Raw genomic sequence first — 27,319 nt, forward strand, 5'->3', positions numbered from 1 at the left:
ATCCTCCATCGGAGTGGGATTCTAAAATATAATAGAAGCACAGTGGGCTAGACAGCTGGTTTGTAATGCAGATCAAGTCCAGCAACGTGGGTTCAATTCCCGTACCGGCCTCCCCGAGCAGGCGCTGGAATGCGGCGACTAGGAGCTTTTCACAGTAACTTCATTGAAGCCTACTTGTGACAATAAGTGATTTTGATTATGATTGGAGTTGATGCTTTTTTAAAATTCATTTTTACAGGAGCCAACATTTATTGCCCATCCCTAATTGCCCTTGAGAAGGTGGTTTCCGATGTAACATATGCTTACCTATGTTAAAGTCACTGAACCTCAAAATAATTGATTGTGTACAGCATATTTTAATATAAGTAAATATACATCACATAGTTTGATAATATTACATTTACATGGTAGTTAAAAAATTTTTAGAGTACCCAATTAATCTTTTCAAATTAAGGGGCAATTTAGCATGGCCAGTCCACCTACCCTGCACATCTTTGGGTTGTGGAGGCGAAACCCACACAAACACAGGGAGAATGTGCAAACTTCACACAGACAGTGTCCCAGAGCCGGGATCGAACCGGGGACCTCGGCGCCGTGAGGCAGCAGTGCTACCACTGCGCCACCATGCTGCCCGTTTGCATGTTAGTTTAACATTGAATTCCAAGATTCTCCAAATTGGAGCCAAGTAAGAATCATTGATCCAGGTAGATTGATTGGCAGGAATAACTGAAAGCCAACTTCAAAAGTATTTAATGGAGGAGAGTTAGTGCAGTGGAGGAGTTTATGGAGGAAGTTCTAAAGAGTTGAGGGAGCTAAAAGCTATGTTAAAATGGTAGAGAAAAAGTAGGGAGTCCAGTGGAAGTGATAAGCTTGGAAAGGGCACATATGAAACAAAGCTTTTGGTCGAGAATGGGTGGGACGGTCAGAGCAGGGGACTGGGGATGAGGGAGAATCATCCAATCAGCTACACAATTGGTCTCAATTGTAAAGTTGCTCAAGGCCACAGGCTTTTGATGTTTGAGGTGAGAGTGGAAAGGCAGAGGATATGTTTTGGTTATGGTTAATTATGACAAAAAGTAGGAATCTAGGATTGTCATCATCGTCTAGGACATTCCCTGAGGTAGTTTTGGCTGAGGAGGGAGACATACTTTTGGCTGTTTTAATTGGAACAAACATGAGGTTTGAGCTCTAGCTCTGACTAAAGCAAGTGAAAATGGGAGGCACTGTATTATTTCCAAAGGTGAGGCAATCAGTGTATAAGATTGATAGCAAGAGATTCTGTGATAGGTGGAGAGCAAGAGAATAAAATTTGAAATTTGGAAGCAAAGCTGTGAAGTTAAAGAGGTTTGGAAATTCGACTTGGGCAATGACGCAACACAAGCAGTGTCAGCTTAGCCGCCAGTTCTCTGCACAGGAAGGCAATGAGGTGTAGTATCTGTAAAATCTCAAACTTCGACCAGAATTTTAATCAAAGTTTTACCTAGATGTTTTTAATAGCCAGAAAAACAAAGGACAACACAAGTATAAAGTCAAACCAATTTTATTCAGCAATATTTATCCTTAATCAAAAACCATATTCTAAAGATTCCCAAGATTCGTTATACTACCCGTATTGATAGGTTGAGCCATGGATCGATTCTCTGAGTCCCGATTTCCTCAGGGTCTTTCTTTGTTGCGAAGGTGGGTCTCGCACTCTGCTTCCTTCCGCCTTTGGTTTGCCTCTGCGTGGACTCTTAGCTGTTGGGAGGTCCGGGTGTTTGATTCTTATACCCCTCCTAGAGGCTTCAGAAGAGGGTCCAACACCCAATGAATTAGATTTTCACAGTAACTTCATTGCAGTGTTAATGTAAACCTACCTGTGACACTAATAAAGATTATTATTATGAAGACTGCTTGACAGGACACCGGAGCCCACCCCCTGGTGGTGTTGCTGGCATGTAACCTGTTGCCATAAAAGGTAACGGCAGGAACTCTGGGTGCCAGAAAATCTGGCTTGATCTGGATAATCCAAAACAAATTGGTGCATATTCTTAAAATCGCTGATCTCCTGATGGGTGATTGATAAGGCAGGTCCAGACATGCCCTGGCAGCTTATCTGAGTTTCAATGTATTTGAAATCGGCCAAATTCGAGTTTCCATCAGGCTGCTTGCTAGAGCTGACTGTGGCATGATTTAAAATGTCCAATTTTTAAATTTAAAGTGTCCGATTTTTAAAAAATATATAAATTTAGGGTATCCGATTCATTTTTTCCAATTAAGGGGCAATTTAGCGTGGCCAATCTACCTACCTTGCACATCTTTTTGGGTTGTGGAGGTGAAACCCACTCAAACACGGGGATAATGTGCAAACTCCACACGGACAGTGGCCCAGAGCCGGGATCAAACCTGGGACCTCAGCGCCGTGAGGCAACTGTGCTAACCACTTGTGCCACCGTGCTGCCTTAAAGTGTCCGATTTTATCGGGCCTAAAATCCAGTCGTTCCATATCAGCACAGAGAATGGCAACTCTGAAGGAGGGCAGTGGTATGTGGGTACAAGAGATAGTCTAGTCAGAAATCATGTCTTTGGTACAAAGCTGGCCAGTGATATAGCTGGTAAAATTCATATCATGGATGTAATGGAGACGATAGGGGGATAGCAATGTCAGAAGGATTAGTTGGGTTGTTTGGATACAGAACAAAGCTCTGAATGGCAAGAAGTGCATGAACTCTCCTGCATGGGATTATTTTCCCAATGATGCCTTTGATCTGAGTGGTAAACATATGGAGTCAGAGCCTGTGCTTGATGGGAAACACCATTTTCTCTGCACTTCAACGATTGGAACAGAGTATCACAATTTAATTTAACAGATGCCATCTTTATAAGTGAACTAGGAAATTCAGCAGACCTGTCAGTTCAGACATTTGTCTCTTGCAACAGATACTCCCTCGTGGAGTCTGATCTTTCCCTGCTAACAATTAACATTGTCGCAACAAACTGTGATTATTTAACAAGTCTGTTCACTGAGAAAGATTGCTTATCTGGCATTTATCACAATGACAATTTAGGGATGCTTTTATAAAATGATGCTTGGTGTGTTGGGTATGCTGGGTCTGCGAGGACTGCGTTTACCATAGCAGTGAGAGAGACAGGCTTCCAACACTTGTAGAAATGCAACTCTATTTTATTGAACTATCAACTGTTAAACATACTTGAACTGTGAGTTGACACTATGCTGAGTTGACTGGAGACCTGAGGCTAACCTGACCAGACTATCTTACTACCACATGGTGGATGTTCATGTTGCTGCTCACAGGCTCTGGCTGTCTCAGAGGCTGCATCCCAAGAGAAACTAGTGTCCTCTGGCTTTATAGTGGCCGTGTCCTGTCTCATGATTGGCTGCTGTGTTCTATGTGTTCATTGGTCATCCTATGTGTCAATCAGTGTCTGTCTGTGCACCATCGTATACTTGTGTGTATATTATGACAATGCTTGTAAAGTTTAATGTGCAGCTGATGCAGAGGATAAAAACTGTGTCTTTGTCCCCTCCAATGTTTTACTTTACCTGTTGAAAGTTGACATTACCGTGGGCAGTTCAAAAGACATCAGCAGTGTTTAATTGCTACCTCCAATGTGTTATTCTTGATGCATGGAATGTCAGGAGATTAATAGAGTGGTATAACCAAGTGCAATTCTATTTTCCAAGAGTAGTGCACTCAAGAATAATGATGAGAAACAGGTACCCCAAATTATTTTACCTGGCCAACTTTGCCTGACCCCAGTTGAAGCATCATTAACGTTTCTAATTTATGTGCTCTGAATTTGCTTTGACAATGGGTTCCTCTTTCCAACCTTTCTCTTGTCTGCTCATGTTGGCTTTCCATTTCTCCCCTTTCCTAGTCTCTATGTTTTTCTTTCTAGGATTTGAAAGATTGCAAGAGTAGAAATGATTATGGTCTTAAAAAGCTCACCTGAACAAGTATTTGAAAAAGCTAGTTACTTTACAATGGCTTTATGTGCCTGTATATTTGCCCAACTTCTGATGTTCCCATGGTGATGAAACATGACCATCAAATGGGCTGACCAGAAGAATTGGCTAAATTGACACAGTGCTACAATGGAAAAGTACTAAAAGGTTACTTACACTTCGAGGAATCCTACCCAAATATTAGTCAACATCTTTAGGAGGATAATACACCAATAGGGAGTGAAAGTTGCCAAAGTCCTAGGATCATAGGCTGCTCTCCTCATTTTTGAGAGTGCTGACTGGTGGTGATTTAGCTGGAGGGTCATCACTCCTCAGGCAAGGTGCAAGGTTGAGAAAGCGGGACCTTCATGAATATCCTCAGTCGCAACACAATTTAACCCGGGCTGTTGGCGGCGCTCCGCATCACAATCCAGCCATCCACCCAACTGAGTTAACCGACCCCCTCACAAACGGGGAGTGGGGACAATTGAAAAGTTATTTTGAATCTGGATGACCCTTCGTCAAAGCCTCGATGAAGAGTCATCCAGATTTGAAATGTCAGCTCCATTTTTTTTGCCATAGATGCTGTCAGATCTGCTGAGATTTTCCAGCATTTTGTTTTTGTTTCAGATTTCAGCATCTGCAGTCATTTTTCATAGAATTTATAGTGCAGAAGGAGGCCATTCAGCCCATCGAGTCTGCACCGGCTCCTGGAAAGAGCACCCATCCCAAGGTTAACACCTCCACCCTATCCCCATAACCCCACCCAACACTAAGGGCAATTTTGGACACGTAGGGCAATTTATCATGGCCAATCCACCTAACCTGCACATCTTTGGACTGTGGGAGGAAACCGGAGCACCCGGAGGAAACCCATGCACACACGGGGAGGATGTGCAGACTCCGCACAGACAGTGACCCAAGCCGGGAATCGAACCTGGGACCCTGGAGCTGTGAAGCGATTGTGCTATCCACAATGCTACCGTGCTGCCTTTTGCTTTTATATTAAAAAGTTATTTTAGTTTATAGCATTTTTTCAATTCCTGAATTAGGCTGCAAGCATGGGTTTATTCACCTATATTTTGCTTGCTAGATATTTCTGCCAATTACTGTGATTGCTTTTTGTAAATTTATCAGATGTCCGCAAGGTAACTAAAGCAGGCTCTCTGCTAATATTCTGAATTAGTTAAGTTCAAAAGCAAAGCTATAAATCTGACTGAGCAAACATTGCATAGGGCACATTTAGCTCAAATAAAATTCTCAAATTTCTTTAACTTCTCTCTTATGTGTCTGTAAATTATTTTATGTTAAAAAAATTAGGAACTTGTTCAGTCATTTTCCATTACTTCACAGTACCTGTCAAGTGAATTGTGTTGATTCTCAATTTCCTGTACCCATTATGGGAAACGTCAGCCCAACCTTACGTTCTACTCTTCATGAGTTGGCCCCTTGTTTCAGCTTTGAACATATGTCCAGGAAAAATTGTGTTAATTTTTGTTTTAAAATAAAAAACCTCGCCATGCAATGGCTATTTTTAGGTTGGCATTAGAAGTCAATAGCCTAAAACTATGCTCATTCACTTTTTCCTTTAGGTGTAATGGATCTTTGCCTCAACCTCTGCTAAAGCATTTCATGTTCCAGCAACTAATAGAATCACAGATCTTAAATTAGGTCAATTTCAATTTTATTTATGAATTGTTTTAAGAAAATTATATTTGGGCATCACAGTGGCGTAGTGTTTAGCACTGCTGCCATACGGTGCCGAGGTCCCAGGTTCGATCCCGGCCCCGGGTCACTGTCCGTGTAGAGTTGACACATTCTCCCCGTGTTTGCGTGGGTTTCGCCCCCACAACCCAAAGATGAGCAGGTTAGGTGGGTTGGCCACGCTAAATTGCCTCTTAATTGGAAAAATTGAATTGGGTACTCTGAATTTAAAAAAATAAAATTTTACTTGATTTCCCATGCAAAGGTTCACTGTACAAAATGTACCTAAGTGCAGCTGGTTGAAATCTAGGTACAGGTTTCTGCCAGTGAATAATTAATCTACAAAAACATATTTTGTTTAAATATTAATGGAGAGAAATATTGCTGGAGCTTTTTGTCTTACACCCTTCAGGACAAATGCAAGATTTTAAAATTTCAATCAGGCCAGTATAAATTGTTGACTCTGAAATTTGGCATTCTTGCATTTGCTCTGATCAGTGCAAGACAAAATCTCTTTTTTCAGCAATATTCATATTTCTCTTAGTCAGTAACATGTATGTACACACAAAATTAAGGCTCAATCAAACTTATACAGAGGACTGACACCTCATCATTGTCACAGCCATATTTTCCACCAAACAAAATGCAGCCCTTGCTGGCAAAACAAAGAACCTGTGAAAAATAATTGTGACAATATCTGATTTGGAAATAGGAGTCAGATAGTGCAGAAGCTACAGTTGAAGTGTAATTATTGTTGCAATGAAGGAATTACAGTAGCCAGTACGCACAGCACATGGCAAGGTCCCACAGAACAACAACAAAATAAATGACTCGAACACATTTTTAAGAAGCTGCTTTAGGTATCAATATTAGCCAGGACTTCCCCGCTTTTCCTTGGGACCTTTTTGCATCGACCTGAAAGAACAGATTTGATATCTTATCCAAAAGAGGCACACCCAATAATGCAATGTTCCCTCAATGTAGCACTGAAGTACCAGCCTAAATTATATGTTCGTCTCTGGATTGGAGCTTGAATCCACAACGTCTGATTCCAAGGCAAAAGTGCTACCGCTAAGCCAAGGCTGACAAAGAAAAAGATGGAAATAGTCAAATCATGCTCTTATGAAATTATTTTTTAAAAATGCTCAAAGGTCACTCAGGTGGCAACGGCAAACATTTCATTCAAAGCCATTCACTTGGAGATAGCAATTAAATAGTCTAAGAAAATAAAATGTGTGAGATAATATTTATTTAGTTTCAATCAAAAGTATAATGCATCGGTTATAATTAACAGAAAAACTATATGAACTGGAGAGTCTAAGATGTGCCAACAGCTTTTCACGAACAACATTCTGCTATTAGTTTACTCAATCTATCCATTATATATTCAATACCAAAGCAGCATAGAACTTTAAAACCAGTTCTAATACAAGAAAATTTATTTTGCATTAATGGACTTTGTATAATAAAGAAAGTCACCTTTTACAGTTCAATAAAAACAAAAATCTAGATGACCAAAGAGAAGCATCCACAAACGCACGAACAGTCTTAAGTAAAACATGGCAAATCTCAGTTTACAGAAGAAAACAGCTTTTCACAAACATTGTCTAGTCGGCACTTTCCACCGAAGGTGACCTGGACCTCGACTGGTTCGTTAATCCAGAAGGAGATTTTGATCTTGAATGTGCCTTCTTTGTTGGCTGATCTTTTCTGCCTGGCGATCTGCTGGCAGAACGGGATTTACTGCGACTCCGACTTCTGGACCTACTTTCTGACTTTGACTGCCTCGGTGATGGTGACCTACTGCGAGATCTTGAGGAACTTCTAGAATGAGATCTGCTTCTGGTCCTGGAAATGAAAGTATATTACCAAGACTTTTCATTATCAAATATTTAGCTGCAAGTAGTAAACACGGTATGGTGGAACAGTGGTTAGCACTGCTGCCTCACAGCGCCAGGGATCAGAGTTCAATTCCAGCCTTGGGTGACTATGTGTGTAAAGTTTGCACTTTCTCCCCATGTCTGCGTAGGTTTCCTCCAGTGCTCCGGTTTCCTTCCACAGTCCAAAGATATGCAGGATGCAGGATTGGCCATGCTAAATTTCCCCTTAGTGTCCAGCAAGTTAGTTAATATATGGGGGAGGGGGGGGAGTGAATTGTTGGAGACTTTTTAAAAATAAATTTAGAGTACCCAATTCATTTTTTCCAATTAAGGGGCAAATTAGCGTGGCCAATTCACCTATGCTGCACATCTTTGGGTTGTGCAGGCGAAACCCACGCAAACACAGGGAGAACGTGCAAACTCCACATGGACAGTGACCCAGAGCCGGGATCAAACCTGGGACCTCGGCGCCGTGAGACTGCAGAGCTACCACTGTACCACCGTGCTGCCTAATTGGTGTAGACTTGATGGGCCGAACGGCCTCCTTCTGCATTGCAAGGAATCTATGATCCTAAACTTGATTTCTAAAGTTTATTCATGGAGAAAAGGCATCTCATAGGAGGTTAGTTAAAAACATTTTATTCCAATAGCATTTGTGAAGCATATACAATGTAGAGTGTACCATACACAGCATAAGCAATTTGGACAATCTGTGCCAAGGTTGAAAAAAACCTGAAATAATTCTGATCTTTTAAACGAAAATTCCAAGTAAGGGGCATTTTAGCATGACCTTTAGCATTATCCTCCACATCTTTTGGGCTATGGGGGTGAGACCCACAGACACGGGGAGAATGCGCAAACCCCACAGGGACAGTGACTCGGAACCAGAATCGAACTCGGGTCCTCGGCGCCGCAAGCCAGCAGTGCTAACCACTGTGCCGCCCTAGATAATTCGGATATTAATTAATTCCCTGTACCTCAGAGATATTGGTGTTATTGAGGGTAGTCAATGACCATCTCCATAGCAAATCAGAGTTCCTACAGATTTTAGCTGATCACAGCAATGGTGGAGAAGGGGAAAGGGGGGGTTGGGGTGGTGCAGAAGTTCCCACTCCTCAATAATATTGAGCAGTCTGACCGGAAAGTGCATGCGTGATATTACGCAAGTTCAGGATTAGATTAAGCTGTGATCGTCTCCTCCTCCTAAAGGTGAAGCAACAACAATGTCCCAAGGCATTTCACAGAGGCATTGTAAATAAAATTGGACACTCCGCCACATGAGATGACATTGGGGAAGATGACCAAAAGCTCGGCCAAACAAGGAAGGAAGGAAAGTAAGGAGGGGTGGAAAGGTCGAGGGAGATAATTCCAAACCTTAGGGCCCTGGCAGCTGAAGGAATGGCCACTACAATGTTGCTTGTATGTCGCATGGAAATAGTAAGTAAAAACTTTTGTAAATCAAAAGGGAAAACGCTAATAGTTCTTTAAAAAAATAATTTTTACGGGATGTGGCCATCACTGGTTAGGCCAGCATTTGTTGCCCGTCCCTAATTACCCTTGAGACAGTGGTGGCGAGCTGCCATCTTGAACCGCTACAGTCCATGTGGTGTAGATACACCCACTTTGCTACTCGGGAGGCAGTTTCAGGATTTTGACCCAGCAACATATTTCCAAGTCAGGATGGCGAGTGATTTCCTTCCCTAAAGGACATTAGTGAATCAGCTATTTTTTTTTAAAACAACAATCGACAATGGCTTCATAGTTATCATTAAACTTTTAATTCAAGATATTTATTGGATTAAATTTCCACCATCTGCCATGGCGGATTTGAACTTGGGTGCCTAGAATGGGTCTCAGGAGCACCAGTCCAGTGACAATACCACTATGTCATCACCTCCCCTTAACAGTCTTAGTAACTAAAGGGGGGTGAAACAACGAGAAAGGGGGAGGAACTATAGACCGACCCAGAGGGCAGCGAAATGTACATAAGGTCAGTCAAACGAAGGACAAAATAAACCTCTCTGTACAATGAAGTAAATTAGTGCTGGCAAGAAAAATGCAATTTATATATACTACCGTTTGTAACTATGAGAAAGGCCAATAAAAGATTTTTAAAAAAAGTCTGAGTAATTACCTGCGTTTCCGATCTTCAATTAATCTTATTTTTCGACCATTTATCTCTGTACCTTCCAGCTTGTTAAGAGCATTTTTCATATCGCTAGATGTGGCAAACTCAACCACCCTAAAACAAATAAATTACATTTTGAGAAATGCATATCTCGTGATATCGACAATCATGCAATATTTTGCCTCCTGCTCAGGTGGTAAGTGCACAGCCTGGTATAAACTAAAGCTTCAACAGAAGGCCACCCCCGGTTCAATCCCCAGTCCGTGCTGAAGGTACACTCACCCTGTGCTGTCACCCAGGATTATGCAGGAAATCATAGGTCATAGAATGTACAGTGCAGAAGGCCATTCGGCCCATCGAGTCTGCACCTTGGAAAGAGCACCTTACCCAAGGTCAATACCTCCACCCTATCCCCATAACCCAGTAACCCCACCAAACACGAAGGGCAATTTTGGACACTAAGGGCAATTTATCATGGCCAATCCACCTAACCTGCACATCTTTGGACTGTGGGAGGAAACCAGAGCACCCGGAGGAAACCCACGCACACACGGGGAGGATGTGCAGACTCCGCACAGACAGTGACCCAAGCCGGAATCGAACCTGGGACCCTGGAGCTGTAAAGCAATTGTGCTATCCACAATGCTGCCCGGTCAGTAAGTCAGTAAGTGTTCTCATCCTGATGGCTAAAGTGAATACCTGCTGCAATGTTAACATACATGGATGTTGGACAAGTGTGGGGTCAGATTGGGTTGTGATGCCTTCCACAGTTGCAGGGTCTGCCAAAGTTTAATTTTAGGATTTGTCGATGTTCAATGTCTGAATGAAGAATGGTAAGAAGTCTTACAACACCAGGTTAAAGTCCAACTGGTGTTGTAAGACTTCTTACTGTGCTCACCCCAGTCCAACACCGGCATCTCCACATCATGAGTGAAGAATGATCACTTAGGCAAAATGGTGGAGGAAACCTGGCGTACATGCAATCGTTACAAGAACACAGATCAACTCCTTCAAGAAAAAGGGGAGAGAGAACATTGGAAAATTGAGTTATAAAGAATCAAATATTATAGGAAAGATAATCAATATGTATAGATACTTCTTCTACACTCCACGGTTCTATCCTTTCTGTAACAGGAACCGCCAAATTGCCTTGGAATTGCCCTTGAGGCTATAGATAGTGGCACATGTAATACTCAGAATTTCAGAATACAGTTGGGGCTTCTTTCCACAAGAAGAGGGATTCGAGTGAGCATAATATCTATTGAGGAATCTGGCTGAAATCTGTGTTTTTTCCAGTGGCTCTTTTGAAGGTGCTGGAGACTGTTATTAGGTGCTATACAGTCAGATAGGATAATCAGAAAAGAATAGGTTAGATTCCAATCTCAAGGGATAGAACAAATTATGGTTTTATTTGAGATTGTAAGGCTGTGTAAAAACAGGACTTGATTGATTTCATTTCATTTTTCATTTTCATTTCTGCAAGGTGCTTCATCAACAAACTGGGAACCCTGGGAATATGTGGCTGAATCTTGGATTTTAACTGGGATGGGCACTCTATAATTCAAAGATCCACATTAAGCTTGATGAGGCTCTTAAAGTGGGAGTGAGACCAGGTTGTCGCCTATCCTATCGGCTGTGATAATCAAAGATGTTTCGCAAGACAATGTATGGCAAAGCTTGCAGTGTCTAAACTATTGTATCATCTAAACTATTGTGACACTGATTCTTGCAGATTAAATGGTGTTGCTGATGGACCCACCTAGAACTTTACATGTCATTAAGCATCCTGGGTTAATGTGTGGTCGACTGTACTGGGGGTCAATAAATGAAGTTATTACGTTTTACAAAGCCCAAAAGAAAATTGTGAGGTATTGTTTGGAGGAGAGGGTCTGCTTTAATTGTTGATTCACCTCATTACCCCGAGGATCTCAACGGATGCAAACCGTAGCCCCGAGACCATTCAGGAGGGCAAAGGACAACTTGATCATTTTTACCTTCCTTCAAGTTGCAATGCAGGTAAAGTTTGTGGAATATTATATAACTAAACATAATTTTATGGCCTAAAGCTTCTCAGCACGCAACAAAATAACTTTCTTTTGACCGGAACAACAGGCCTTCATATGACACGTGATTTGAACATATGGCCTGAGTAGATCCTTCCACTATGCTCAAGGCATATCTTTTAAAACAACTAATGGGGAAGCGATTACATTAACAGCGTTCAAAAGGCATCTCGATACATTAACGGCATTCAAAAAGCATCTTGACAGATACATGGATAGGGTGGGTATAGCGGGATTATGGCACAAGGAAGTGCTAAGGGTGTCGGCCAAGGTTGGTAATCTGACCGGTACAGGCTTGGAGAGCCGAAGGGCCTGTTCCTGTGCTGTATTGTTCTTTGTTCTATTGCTGGAAGACACAACTAAGTGTCAGAACATGTGCTCATATATCCAGCACTCGCAGCACATACCCTAGAATCCCCCAAAAAGCTTTACCTTTTTGCAAATAAGCTGTTTGTATTTGGGTAAATTGACTGTTTCCCCTTGGACCAAGATCATCAAAAAAATCTAAACGGCTTCCACTATTGTATCTTACACATATCGAATGAACAAAAATACCATGAACAACTAAAACAACTGAAATGTTCTTGTATTCACTAATATTTCCATTGGTCAAAGGGTACTTGCCAGCACAGAGTAACACCAGCAGTTACCCCACGGGTGATTGATCAAGCTACCTATCTCAAAGTGTCTTTATGCTATCATTAATGCGATATATTTGCATTCCTGAATTGGTAATCCAAATTAATTTACTTTTCCAGAATGGACTCGTGGAATTAGAATTGTACCAAAGTGAGCCAAGTGAATAAGAAGGTGCACATCCATCTTGATTGCTGCCAAATCAGAGACTATTTAAAATTAAGCAATGAATATGCCAAAACTAAAATGAACAAAGTTATTAATATGGGCGACACAGTGGTTAGCACTGCTGCCTCACGGCGCCGAGGACTTGGGTTTGATCCTGGCCCCGGATCACTGTTCGTGTGGAGTTTGCACATTCTCCCCGTGTCTTGTGTGGGTCTCACCCCCACAACCCAAAAAGATGTGCAGTTTAGGAGAATGAGCTGGGTTCAGCTGTCACTGGCTTTGAGCGTTACCCTGCTTGCTGCCCATTCTAACATATTTTATAATGACTCAGCCGATCATAAAAAGTTTATAATAAAAATATGCAACATGCTGAACAGCGTTCAATCAAGCGTGTAGTTCGCACCAAGTTCACGTTTTTTCTCCCGTTCTTATTTACTTGTTGCCACAGAATTTTCTCATGTGTCACCTTTCCACAGAATTACTAAACATGCCTGAACAGTCAACATGACAGCGATTAAACTGAAATAATCTTGTTTGAACATTACTCTAACTCCTCCAAAATAAGAGGGATTTGGGTGTCCAGGTCCACAAATCACAAAATGATAGCATGATGGTGTAGCATGTAATCAGGAAAGCTAACAGTATTATAATTTATTGCGACAGGAATTAAATGCACAAGTAGGGAGGCTATACTTCAATTATTCGGGGCACTGGTGAGACCACATCGTGAGTACTGTGTACAGTATTGGTCTCCTTATTTAAGGAAGGATGTAAATGTGTTGGAAGCAGTTCAGAGAAGGTTTACTAGGCTAATACCTGGAATGCGCGGGTTGTCTTATGAAGAAAGATATAGGACAGGCTAGGCTTGTCTCCAATGGAATTCAGAAGAGTAAGAGGCAATTTAATAGAAACATACAAGATCCTATGGGGTCTTGACAGGGTGGATGTGGAGGATGTTTCCACTTGTGCAAGAATCTAGAATTATTTAAAAATAAGGGGGTGATCCATTTAAGATAGAGATGCGGAGAATTATTTTCTCTCCAAGGTAGCAAGTCTTTGGAACTCTTTTCCTCAAAAGGCAATGGAAGTAGAGTCTTTTAATACTTCCTCAAAAAGCAGTAGAAGCAGAGTTTTTGAATATTTTTAAGACAGAGGTAGATAGATTCTGGATTAACAAGAATGTAAAAAGCTTTGAGTGGTAGGCAGGAATGTGGACTTGAGGTTACAATCAGATCAGTCATGATCTTATTCAATAGCGGAGCAGGCTTGAAGGGCCAAGTGGTCTATTCCTACTCCTAAATTGTATGTTTGTAAGATACCAAATGAAATGCCTGACTCAACCAACAAATTGAAGACGACAATTCCATATTATAACTTGCATCTCAGTAAGTGACCCTGAAGCTCTATCTAGCTCCAAGAAGGCTGCATCTTGAGTGCTGTGTTCGATGTGGGTCTTGTAAAATGATAGAATAATCTGGATTTATAGCAGGCAGCCCAGGAGGGAGCTACAATTTTGAGGGCTCAGCGTGGAGGAAAGAGGATTTATCTTGGTACGTTATGGAGAAGAGGAGGATGAAAAAGAAGCTTGCAGATCATGAAGATATTAATGCGTGGAAAGTTTGAATACACTGAAGTTCAGTCAACAGGATTTGAAAACCACAAGACTTAGTTTACAGTTATGTTTCTGAAGAAAATAGAGAACTTCGGCAACTTTCTTTTTACGATAGATGATAGAATTGTGAATACAAACAGAGGCGGTGAACAGAAATCCAAGGCAAGTTCTATAAAAGGACAGCAGAAAGTCCTATCAGGAAAGGGACACTGAGCTATTAGCTCCAGAATTGCTAAGGAAACTAATTGGTGATTTGGTAGGACATTTTAGACGGTGAACTCAAAACATTATCATGCTATAATAAACAATGAAACCTGCGACCAAAACTTGTAACTTTCTTTTTGAAGAGCTTTGGGTACTATTTCAGTCAGTCACCTATTGCTCACATCTTTGCAAAGCATTCCAAATCTGACTTGGGAACCATTCTAGTTTTGTTAACAATGCTCGGGAAGCTGAGCAGTGCTTACCAGAACTAGGTCCAGAAATTACCTAATATCAGTAATTTTGGAGCCCCCAAAAATCGACATGAGATGGCTGGTGAAAACATGGACTTCTTCATTCACAGCATTCTCTGAATAAATTACAAAATAAAACCAAATCGCAATCTTCATCTTGATATTTACTTTGACACAAAAATGCTAGATCAATTATCATTCAGCACCATTTGTTAACAAGAATGGTATAATTACATAGTGTGTATAAAAATTAAATGTTATAAAATACAATTTGCAAAACACAAAAAAAAAATCTTCTAGATGACATTCTTAGATTTGGATATAGATGCATTTGCTGCCTTTTGGATCAGTCAACGTTTAAGGTACATTGATGCAGACATATTGTGACAATGTAATGGCAGACTTGCGTTATGTAAAGAAAACTATTCTATGTTGTGTGAACTTATACAGTATTGACAGTAGCATTGACAAAGTTATACAAGCTATCCCCAAAAAATCCTTTGATGCAATTGCAAAATATAGTGGCTACTTTTTGTTGCAATTTCTACAGCTTTAACACATTCTCCCCTCTGATGAAGAGTCTATGACTTGAAACGTTAACTGTGTCTCTCTCCTGAGATACTGGCAGACCTGCTGAGTTTTTCCTGCGCCCTTTGTTTTTGTTTCAGATTCCAGCATCCACAGTATTTTGCTTACTTTGGCAAAACATGATTACTTCAGTATCGTAAGCATAATTATCAACGTGACCACAATTGCCACTCTTCAATTAAATATTACACATCATCACATTCATGCTTTATGTACACAAGTAAACTGTTAGCTAATGAAAATGAAAATCGCTTATTGTCACAAGTAGGCTTCAATGAAGTTACTGTGAAAAGCCCCTAGTCACCACATTCCGGCGCCTGTTCGGGGAGGCTGGTACGGGAATTGAACCGTGCTGCTGGTCTGCCTTGGTCTGCTTTCAAAGCCAGTGATTTAGCCCAGTGTGCTAAATCAGCACAAGTACTTTCATATTTAAACATTCTCAGTTGCATTTTCATTGTACTTGACTCCAAAATCTTAGATTCATTTGAGACATTCATTCGTTCTATGCAATCCAGATAAGCTTACAGCACTGGAGGCAACCATTCAGCCCCATCACTTCTGATTCTTTACTGACCAAACAAAAGTCAATCCTACTGCCTTGCTTTCTCTCCATACTCCTTTATTTTGCTCAACTTCAAGTGTTTGGTCAATGATCTCAACTGCACCCACTCTGTGCTAAAGCACTGAAGATTTTCTCCAAGCTTTTTCCTTCCGTTCTGTGACAGTTTTAAATTGATGACCTTGTCATTGATTCGTGCACCAGGAAATTGTATTTCACGGTTCACCTTGACATAACTCCTCACATTAAAATTTTACAGACTTGGTTAAATCTCTTATTCGCCACCTCTACTCGAGTGGAAATAGTCCCAATAGCATTAGTTTCTTTTCATAACTATAAATATAACTTCCTCTCCCTTGTATCATCTGGTCAATTTATAATTTCTGCTTCCTATGGCTTTAATGTTCTTTTGAATACTAGGTTCCAAATCTGAGCAATGCATAACTATTGTGGAACTAACTGATCTAATCACCCATTTATCCTTCTTGAACGAAAGCACTACATCGACTACTCTCGAGCCCCACAGCATAATTTGCACATTGAAGAATTTAATAATTACTGCCAGGGCCAATAAGATGGTGGGGAGGGTTTGAACTAGCTTGGCAGTGTTTTGAGTTCCTCATAGAAAAAGCAAACCTAGAAGTGGAAGGCAGCAAATTAGGAATACGGAAGGCAAAGGAGAAATTGTTGCTCAATAATTATGGATATATGCATTAACTGAGATAAAATCAGTGAGAAAGGAATGAAAGACAAACACATTCAGGAGAACATAGCAAGCCTAAGAGAAGGGGCAGTTAGATACAAATTAAGAACAGGAGTAGGCCATTCGGCCCTCCAAGCCTACTCCCCCATTTGAAAAGACCATGGCTGATCTGATTGTGGCCTCAATGTCACTTTCCTGTCTACCTCCTAAACCCTTTGACTCCCTTGTTAATCAAGAATCTAACTCTGCTTTAAACATATTCAATCACCCTACCTCCACCACTCAGACAGATAATTCCACAGACTCACAGAACCCTCAGAGAAAAGATTTCTGTCTTAAATGGGAGATCCCTTATTTCTAAACTTTTCTAGTTTCTCCCACAAGGAGAAACATCCTTTCAGCATCCACCCTTTCAAGGTTTCACATGGCGGGGCAGCACGGTGGCTCAGTGGTTAGCACTGCAGCCTCATGGCACTGGGGTGCCACGTTCGATCCCGGCCCTGGGTCACTGTCCGTGTGAGGTTTGCACGTTCTCCACGTTTGCGTGGGTTTCGCCCCCACGATCCAAAGATGTGCAGGGTAGGTAGATTGGTCACGCTAAATTGCCCGTTCAATGAAAAAAATGAATTGGGTACTCTAAATTTTTTAATTTTTTTAAAAAATGGTTTCACATGGCAGACTGGTCAGGAAATTAAAAGTCCAAGGGATGCCAGAGCAAGTGGCCAGTTGGATCCAAAAGTGGCCAGTTGGATCCAAAATTGGCACAGTGGCAGCAGTCAAAGGGTCATGATTGATGTGGCTATTTGTGACCAGATGGCTATTTTTCAGTGGGGTGCGAAGTCATTTTCTTTTTAATAACAATGATTTAGACTTGAATGTAAGGGGAAAAAAATTAAGAAATCTGCAAATGAAACAGAAAATTAATGCTTGGCTAATTGGTTAATAGCGAGAAAGAAGATTGTAGGACGATATCAATGAGCTGCTCAAGTGGGAAGACCGTAGCAAATAGAACGGAATGTGGGGACATGCAAAGTAATGCATTTTGGGAGGAAATATCAGGCAGGAGAATATGTAATAAATGGTAGGATACCGAGAAGTGTGGAGGAACAGAGGAATCTGAGGGTGCATATTCACAGATTGCTGAAGGTAGCAAGACAGGTAGATGAGGTGTTTAAGAAGGTTTTCCGTCTATTAGCCGAAGACTAGTATATGGGGGCGGGGGGTCGTTTGCTAGAACTGCGTACAACACCCATTATGTCACAGCCAAATTATTGCCGTACAGTTCTGGTCACCTCATTACAGGAAGGATGTGATCACACAAGGGAGGGTACAGAGGAGACTTCTGAAGATGTTGGCTGGAATGCACAATTTTAGCTATGAGGAAAGTTGGGTTAGACGAGGTTGTTTCTTGAGAAAAAAGATTTTATAATATTCCGTGGGTCCTAAACAGAGTGGATAACAGAGAAGCCAATAAAGAGGAAACATAGATTTGAAGTAGTTGACTGGTTTACAGAGAATTAAAGAATTTTTTCAGAGGGTCTGTAATTCACTGCCATAACTTTTCTATGTTCCATGCTTTTAGCCTCTGGTAGAAGCTAAAACCTGCTGAGTTAACAGCCTAGACTGTATACCATGAAGTCCTGGTGACAATTGACCTCAAGTTCCACCACTTTTTTTAGAAGCAGTTCTTTTTCTGCAGTTATTTCTAATAATGTCAAATCTCTTCTAGTATATCTCCATTTTGACTTGGACCATCTTTTGTAAAACCTGGTGCAAAATATTTATTTAATGCCTCTATCATATCGGACCCCATCATAATTAGATTGCCTTCCATCCGTGAACAATGAAATCTTCAGGTGTTACTTCTCATATGCTTACATAAAGCCCATACTATTTCCTTCTATATTACTGCTAATTATTTTTCTTATTTAGCGTGGTCAATCCACCTACCCAGCACATTTATGGATTGTGGGAGTGAAACCCACACAGATACGGGGAGAATGCGCAAACTCCACATGGATCGGTATTGAACCCGGGTCCTCAGTGCCATATGCAGCAGTGCTAGCCACTGTGCCATCCAAATATTCTATATTCTTAATGGTTTTCTCAGTACAGGCTTTCCTCAACTTTACAATGTTCTATTTACGATGAATGGTACTTACGATGTTTATAAATTGACACCGTTTTGATTTTGCAATGTGTGTCTCAACTTTACGACACCATGCCAGCGAACAGTTAGTCTCTACCAACTCTTATGTTCATATATGTTCCGCCTTTAACAACTTCATGAAGGGCAAACTACGCTCGATTCCAAGCTTGGGTCAACTATCTGCCCAGAGTCTGGCATGTTCTCCCCATGGATGCATGGGTTTCCTCTGGGTGCTCCGGTTTCCTTCCACAAGTTCCGAAAGACGTGCTGTTAGGTAATTTGGACATTCTGAATTCTCCCTCTGTGTACCAGAACAGGCACCGGAATGTCGCGATTAGGGGCTTTTCAATGTAACTTCATTGCAGTGTTAATGTAAGCCTACTTATGACAATAAAGATTATTATTCTCAGGTACAGTATAAAAGTGTCAAAGTGTAGCACTATTATATCATGGGATATCCACTAATGTAAGGCAATTATACTGAAATGCAAGGATCCTCCTGTTAATCCCTGCTGGTCTCTTGTTTCTTTCCCTTTTAACTTCTGCTGCTTTGCTATTAGAATTTTTGTACATGGACAATAAATGGACCGGTGCCTTTAAGCTGGACTTTGCCTTTAATTCGAGTAGCTAGTTTAAACTGAAGATCGACCTATGACCCTAAGGGAAGGCTGGTTGCATGAAGCTATTTACATTTCACCTCAGCAGATTCCAGGGAGATTAGTGCTGACACACCTCGATGGTCTTGGCTGTTGGCCAATGAACTGACTTGGACTGCCAGGCCTCATCAAAGGCTTCTGCTGATTGGTCGGGTTTTTCTCTGGAATGTTCCTTCCTCTGTGACACTGCTTTTCCAGTTTTGTTTTGATATCAGAAACCTGGAGAGTCACAGCTCTGATTTCTCTCACACCTAATGAATTTTTTCTACAGATCAGAGGTAAATCTCTCTCTCTGCACAGCCCGACTGAACTGCAAGGAAACCAAAGTAAAGCCATCTGCTTCAGCAGGGTTCAGATGTTTAAAACCCTTTTAAAATCTCGTGTGGGAACTCTGTTCTCATCTCAGTAAGGCTGTTGGTCATTCTGGTAAAGTTGGAAACAAGAAAGAATGAAACAGGCCTGAGGCTCCTCGTGTGAATGAAAGCCCTGGTTAATAAAAGTTAAAGTGCCTCTCCAGAGGAAATCCTATTGTTTGGGAGTACGGACTATCTGCTGCTGGCAGAGGATCATCTCTAATACTACACCGGTGGCTTTGATCACTAAGCATTCTAGCAGGTTATCCTCTTCTTATTTTCACCCTTTCCGTGTGTGTGTGTGTGTGTGTGTGTGTGTGTCTGGGCAAAAGGTTGGATGGTAAAAGGGAGTAGATGATTAGCTGGCCATTATTCGGTTATAATTACTGCATATTTCAACTTGATTTCTGTTATAAATAAACAGTTACTGGGTTCAACTTACAAACCTGGTGGCTGTAACTTTTGAGTAATCAAAGGGTCAAGGATTCTGCAAATTTTATATGAATATTGGTTAATTCACTTGTATCGGGACTGCGGGGTCTGTGGGGCTGGAATTGACTGCGCACTAGTCCAGGGTGTCGTAACACTAGGTCTCACAAACCTTTCACTATTCAAGGAAAATAGGGTTTCATGCCTTGGCTCAGAAACCAGTTCCCCCATTTACAACATTGTTCCCATGGAAAAACCAGTTCAAACTTACAACACTGTTTTTGGGACCAATTGTGTCATAAATCCAGGGACTGCCTGTATTTTTGTCCTAATTTGATTGCATGCCTCCTTTCTAAGTTTATTTGAAGATTTTGCACTAATCTCTCAGCCTGTTTGCTAGACTTTCTGCCAAATTGCTCACCTACTCTTACATCAGTCATTTGGCCCACTTGAAATGCAATGAAATGAAAATTGCTTATTGTCACAAGTAGGCTTCAAATTAAGTTAATGTGAAAAGCCCCTAGTCGCCACATTCCGGCGCCTGTTTGGAGAGGCTGCTACGGGAATTGAACCGTGCTGCTGGCCTGCCTTGGTCTGCTTTCAAAGCCAGCGATTTAGCCGTGGCTAATTCACCAACATTCACCAACATCAACATTCACCAACAGCTTCATTTACCAACATTAAGCAAGCAATTATTCTTTACCTTGTTGGACTTGAAAACTATTGATCTACGAAGCAGTTCTAGATGCATTCTAAAAAGAATCTCCCACATTCATCACCCTTATTCTGGTTTAAAATTATCCAATATTATTGTCCTGTTGTGCTTACATATTTCATGATATCAATGAAAAAGAGTGAGTTTAAATAAGCCAATAACCTGTGTATAGTATTGGTCTCCTTATTTAAAGAAGGATGTAAATGCATTGGAGACAGTTCAGAAGAAGTTTACTAGATTGATACTTGGAATGAGCAGGTTGTCTTACGAGGATAGGTTGGAAACTTACAGAATACTGCGAGGTCTGGATAGAGTGGACGTGGAGAGGATGTTTCCACTTGTTGGAAAAACTAGAACCAGAGGACACAATCTCAGACTAAAGGGATGATCCTTTAAAACAGAGATGAGGAGGAATTTCTTCAGCCAGAGGGTGGCGAATCGGTGGAACTCTTTGCCGCTGAAGGCTGTGAAGGCCAAATCACCGAGTGTCTTTAAGACAGAGATAGATAAATTCTTGATTAATAAGGGGATCAGGAGTTATGGGGAGAAGGCAGCAGAATGGGGATGAGACAAATATCAGCCATGATTAAATGGCAGAGCAGAGTCGATGGGCTGAGTGGCCTAATTCTGCTCCTATGTCTTATGGTCTTAAAGGCTAGACTTGTTTCCACTGGAGATTAGAAAAGTGAGGAATCTGCTGCTGCTGGATGTGGAAGGGGAGGGAAGTTTTGGGGATATATACAAATAGCTGGGGGAGCAGGGAGGCGAGCAGGTGGTGAAGATCAAGGAGAAATGGGAAGCGGAGTTGGGAGGGGAGATCAATTGAGGAGTATGGAGTGAGGCACTGCGTAAGGTAAACGGGACCTCCTCTTGTGCAAGGGTGATCCTGATACAGTTTAAGGTAGTGCACAGAGTGCATATGACTCAGGCGAGAATTAATGGGTTCTTTCAGGGGGTAGCAGATGAGTATCAGAGGTGTGGGCGGGGGCCAGCGAATCACACGCACATGTTTTGGGGTTGTGAAAAATTGGGAAGATACTGGGCGGGAGTGTTAGTCAGGATAGTGGAGGAGAAGGTGGCTCCGGACCCTTTGGTGGCGATATTTGGGGTCTCAGAGAACCCAGAGCTCATGGAGAGGAGGACAGCCGATGTCTGGCCTTCGCCTCTCTCATTGCACGGCGGCAAATTTTGCTGCACTGGCAGTCGGCATCGCCACCGGGGATAGCGGCCTGGTTGGGTGACCTGTACAACTTCCTGCGGTTGGAGAAGATAAAGTATGAGTTAAGGGGCTATTCAGGGGGGTTTGAGGAAAGGTAGGGGATGTTTGTGACCATGTTTGAGGGGCTGTTCGGCACAGGGGAGAGAGGGTGAAAAAGGGGAAAAATCTGTATAGACTGTATAGTTGATTGTTGGGAAGTATGTTTCCCGGGGTGTTTATTCGCTGTAACCTGCTTTGATACATGTTTGTAATAAAATACATTTAAAAAAAGGAAGAGCGAGGAATGACTTGATTGAAGTATGTAAGATACTGAATGGTATTGACAAAGTGGATGTTGAAAGGATGTTTCTTCTTGTGGGTGAATCCAGAACTTTTGGGGTTGGGGTGGGGGTGGGGGTTGCTGTTTTAAAATTAGGGGACCGCCCTTACAGGACAGAGATGAGGAAAACTCTTTTCTCTCAGAGGGTTTTGCAACTTGGAACTCTGCCTCAGAAAACGGTGGAAGTAGGGTCACTGAATATTTTTAAGGGAAGGTAGATTTATTTTCATGCTCCTTTCCTTTTTAACATTTAAAATTAAGTATATCCCAAGACAAAACAAATATAATAGCCTTCTCTTTAATATCAAAATACATCCTTTATTCACTGTCCTCCTATTCCCATAAAGCACAGGGTGACTAACTTCTAAATTACTGTGATCTTCTTAGCATTTGAGATTTCAGAAGGATCATTTGGGTGGATAGATAGGTGAACTGGAAGCCAGGACAAAGTTGTACAATATTTTGTTTAAGCCATTAATGTTGAAATTGACATGATGGATCTTACGCTAGCCACATAAACAGAATTTTAAAAAAAATGTCTCACGTATTTTAAAGAAAACAGAAAACTACATTTTAAAGATGAATGCTCAAAGAGCAGGCTATTACAAGGTTTTAACTTTAACCATCTTAACTTTTGCGTGATAATCTATTTCATTAGTTGACTGTAGGGATGTTATATAAAGATTGCATTTCACAATCTTTATGTCTATTTCTGCAGTAGTCAGATAAACGTTTCAAAGTTTTGTACTAAGAAATGCTGCATTAACATTTAATTCCAGTATGTGAAATCAATACACATTCTCCTTCTTATTAGCTCTAGCATTTTATTAAACCACAGCGACTGCCATGCTAGCATACACTGCTTTCAGATGATAATTTTTGAGACTTCAGGTAAATATCTTTGCATTAGAGAACGGGTTGGAAAAGATGGAAATATCGAGTGCAGTAACTAAGATAGGTGGAGTTGATACTGGGCGGCCAACGTGTCGATGGTGCGTACTGGGCGGCCAATGTGTCGATGGTGCGTAAGTGGGTGATGGAGGGGGAGGGGGCAGCATGGAAACGGATGGAGAGAGCGTCCTGTGGGGATACAAGCCTGGGGGCCCTGGTAACGGCGCCGTGGCCGCTCCCTCCCACGAGGTATACCACGAGTCCGGTGGTGGCGGCTACCCTCAAGATTTGGGGGCAGTGGAGGCGACATAGGGGAGAAGTGGGGGGCTCGATGGAGGCTCCATTAAGGGGGAACCATAGGTTCGTCCCGGGGAACATGGATGGGGGATTTCGTGGATGGTATATAGCGGGCATTAGACAGCTGAAGGACCTGTTTATCGACGGACGGTTTGCGAGCCTGGGGGAGTTGGAGGAGAAATTTGGGCTCCCGCCGGGAAACATGTTTAGATATCTGCAGGTAAAGGCATTTGCTAGACGGCAGGTGGAGGGATTCCCTGCGCTCCCCGCGAAGGGGGTGACTGACAGGGTGCTCTCGGGGGTCTGGGTCGGGGAGGGGAAGATATCCGATATCTACAAGCTTATGCAGGAGGTGGAAGAGGCGTCAGTAGAGGAGCTGAAAACGAAGTGGGAGGGGGAACTGGGGGAACAGATCGAAGACGGGACATGGGCTGATGCCCTGGAGAGGGTAAATTCTTCCTCCTCGTGTGCGCGGCTTAGCCTCATCCAATTCAAGGTGCTGCATAGGGCCCACATGACTGGGACGAGGATGAGTAGGTTCTTTGGGGGTGAAGATAGGCGTGCCAGGTGCTCGGGAGTCCAGCGAACCATGCCCATATGTTCTGCGCATGCCCGGCATTGGAGGAGTTCTGGAAGGGGGTGGCGAGGACGGTGTCAAGGGTGGTGGGATCCAGGGTCAAGCCAGGATGGGGACTCGCGATCTTTGGGGTTGGGGTAGAGGCGGGAGTGCAGGAGGCGAAAGAGGCCGGTGTGCTGGCCTTTGCGTCCCTAGTAGCCCGGCGAAGGATTTTGCTACAGTGGAAGGACGCGAGGCCCCCAAGCGTGGAGACCTGGATCAATGACATGGCGGGCTTCATTAAGCTTGAGAAGGTTAAATTCGCCCTGAGAGGATCGGTGCAAGGGTTCTTTAAACGGTGGCAACCTTTCCTCGACTTTCTGGCTCAACGATAGGGTACTGGGACAGTAGCAGCAGCAACCCGGGGGGGTGGGGGGGACGTTGATTATGTTGGCTTATTTTATTTAAATTTGATTGATCTAATTTTAATTTATGGTTAAGTTCTCTTGTTGGGGGGGGGGGGGGGGGGGGGGGGGAGTGTGATACATGTGATGTTATGGTATGGGGGGAATTGTGGGTGTTATGGGGCTGTTAGTTGCATATTACTGCTTTTTGCTATACTTGTTGTTATATTTTTATATGTTCTGTAAAAAATTCCAATAAAAATTATTTTAAAAAAAAAGGATAGGTGGAGTTGCAAATTGTGAAGCGGACTACCAGAGAATACAGCAGGTAGATTGGAGAGTTGGGCAGAGAAATGGCAGACAGAAATCAACCCGGACAAATGAGAGGTGGAGGTGATGCATTGGAAGATCAAATTCAGGTGTGAATTATACAGTAAATGGCAGAACCCTTAGGAGCATTGACAGACAGAGGAGTATGGGCGTTCAGGCCCATAGTTCCATGAAAGTGGCAATGCAGGCGGATAAGGTGGTCAAGAAGGCATATGGCATGCTTGCCTTCATCGGCCGGGACGTTGAGTACCAGAGTTGGCAAGTCGTGTTATAGTTGTATAAAATTTTAGTTGGGCCGCATTTGGAATATTGCGTACAGTTTGGTCACCACACTACCAGAAGGACGTGGGTGCTTTTGAGAGAGTGCAAAGAAGGTTCACCAGGATGTTGCCCGGTCTGGAAGGTGTTAGCTATGAGGAGAGGATTGTTTTAGTTGGAAAGACAGAGGGGAGGCCCGATTGAGGTCTGCAAAATTGAGAGTATAGACAGGGTGAATAGTCAGAAGCTTTTTTCCAGAGTCGAAGACTCAATTATAAGGGGGCACAGGTTGAAGATGAGAGGGGAAGTTTTTCACACAGAGGGTGGTGGGTGCATGGAACGTGTTGTCAGTGGAGGTGGTGGAGGAAGGCAATATAGCAACGCTTAAGATGTATCTTCTTTTTTTTTTATAAAAAGAGTACCCAATTCATTTTTTCCAATTGGGGGGCAACTTAAGTGTGGCCAATCCTTCTAGCCTGCACATCTTTGGGTTGTGGGGGCGAAACCCACGTAAACACGGGGAGAATGTGCAAACTCCACTCGGACAGTGACCTAGAGCCAGGATCGAACCTGGGACCTCGGCGCCATGAGGCAGCAGTGCTAACCTCTGCACCACCATGCTGCCTGTTTTAAGATGCATCTTGATAGAATGGGCGGGGAATGGCGGGATACAGATGATTTGGGCAATAAGTGGTAGGTCTAAATAAGCAATCTGGATTAGCACAGGCTTGTTGGCCGATGGGCCTGTTCCTGAGCTGTAATGTTCTTTGTTCTCATCCTAAATAATTGCATTATATTAAAATCACATCATCAGTAGATCGTTTGAAATAGCCAGACACTTGTAGAAGTTCTAATGAAACAATTTTAAAGATTAATTACAACACTGACGAGTGAACATTAGTCAAATAGATTTTTACGGCCCAGAAACAAATGGGACGGGATTCTTCGTTTCTGAGACTAGGTGTTGACCCCGATGCATGCATTTGTGGACTTTCACGACAGCAAACATGGCGCCGAACCTTGATCAATTCTGCTACTGTGGAGGGGCTAGGACCAGTGCCACATGGAACACAATCGATTCTATTGAAAAACAGTATGCGATTCGCCAGGTCCGTGATTGACACTTGGGAGACTGACAAACTGCAGCTGCAAATACACATTACAATCCCCACACACACTCATCCTAGCCAACAAGATGGCACTGGTTGTGCTGGAGCGCACCCATACAGCTGATGGATCAGCTGGGGCCACAGGCCTCCTAGGGGGGTGGCCTGGGGGACACATATGACTCGTGGCCCTAAGTTCACAGTGGGTTGTTAGTGGAGTGTGTAGCTGCATGGCTGCCTTGCTGGCTGCGGCAATGGTGTTCCTTGTTCGTCCACCCTGATCCCACAATCTACCTCCTGGCCACCCTCCGCTACACCCCCTGCCCCTGGCAGAAGCCCCCCGGCCTGCGGCAAAACTATCAGCACACTATGGCGATATTGGACACTTTCCATACCCTCTTTCTCTCCCTCAGCAGCCATGATGCCAATTTCACAATTTTTAAAAGCACACATGAACTGCACCATCAGGAACTCAGCCCATCGGAAGTGGAGCATTGTGGAGCCCCCGGAGAATACGGGTCGGGTCCACTAATGATATGCAAACTGTAACGATATGCATTATTGTACATGCATTGTGGATCGCATTGACGCCTCTGTCGAGGTGACAGAGAATTGTGATTTGGCGTCAAATCAGCACCCGCCGCGATTTTAGCGTTGGAACCTATTCTCTGCCCAATCGCGTTTCGCGATTTCAGCGTCAGCCAATGGAGAATCCCGCTCATGTTCTTTGTATTTATCCTCCACATGATCCTTCCCCAACTTTACTTTAAAAATTTTTTTAGAGTACCCAATTATTTTCTTTTTCCAATGAAGGGGCAATTTAGCGTGGCCAACCCACCTAACCTGCACATCTTTGGGTTGTGGGAACGAAACCCATGCAGATACAGGGAGAATGTGCAAACTCCACACAGACAGTGACCCGAGGCCAGGATCGAACCCGGGTCCTCAGTGCCGTAGGCAGCAGTGCTAACCACTGCTCTAACATGCCGCCTCTTCTCCAACTTTACTTGATCTCACACTATCAACCTATCCTTCCATTCCTTTTTATGGCAACTTCCTATCGAACTTCTCATCAAATGCCTGTCTCATTAAGTAACTAACAGCTATCACATGTGAAACATTAGGAAGGGACATGCAGAAAGATAACAATGCATCTATTGTTGCCAATTAAAGGGTCAAAAATGTACAAATAAAG

General features: G+C 42.6%; 1 protein-coding gene across 5 annotated transcripts in view; it reads right to left on the minus strand.

The window, feature by feature from the left end:
• Nucleotides 1-6,882: 6,882 nt before the first annotated feature.
• LOC119957111 (serine/arginine-rich splicing factor 5-like) overlaps nt 6,883-27,319 on the minus strand; it is a 67,884-nt gene continuing 47,447 nt past the window's right edge. For all 5 annotated transcript variants that reach the window (XM_038784819.1, XM_038784811.1, XM_038784839.1 and 2 more), the window contains 2 exons: nt 9,665-9,772; nt 6,883-7,498 (listed from right to left, as the gene is read on the minus strand). In XM_038784819.1, the coding sequence (XP_038640747.1) occupies nt 7,258-7,498; nt 9,665-9,772 (349 nt within the window). In that variant the 3' untranslated portion in view covers nt 6,883-7,257. The remainder of the gene's footprint in view (nt 7,499-9,664; nt 9,773-27,319) is intronic.

The sequence above is a fragment of the Scyliorhinus canicula genome, chromosome 2 (genome assembly GCF_902713615.1).
Source record: "Scyliorhinus canicula chromosome 2, sScyCan1.1, whole genome shotgun sequence".
Taxonomy (NCBI): domain Eukaryota; kingdom Metazoa; phylum Chordata; class Chondrichthyes; order Carcharhiniformes; family Scyliorhinidae; genus Scyliorhinus; species Scyliorhinus canicula.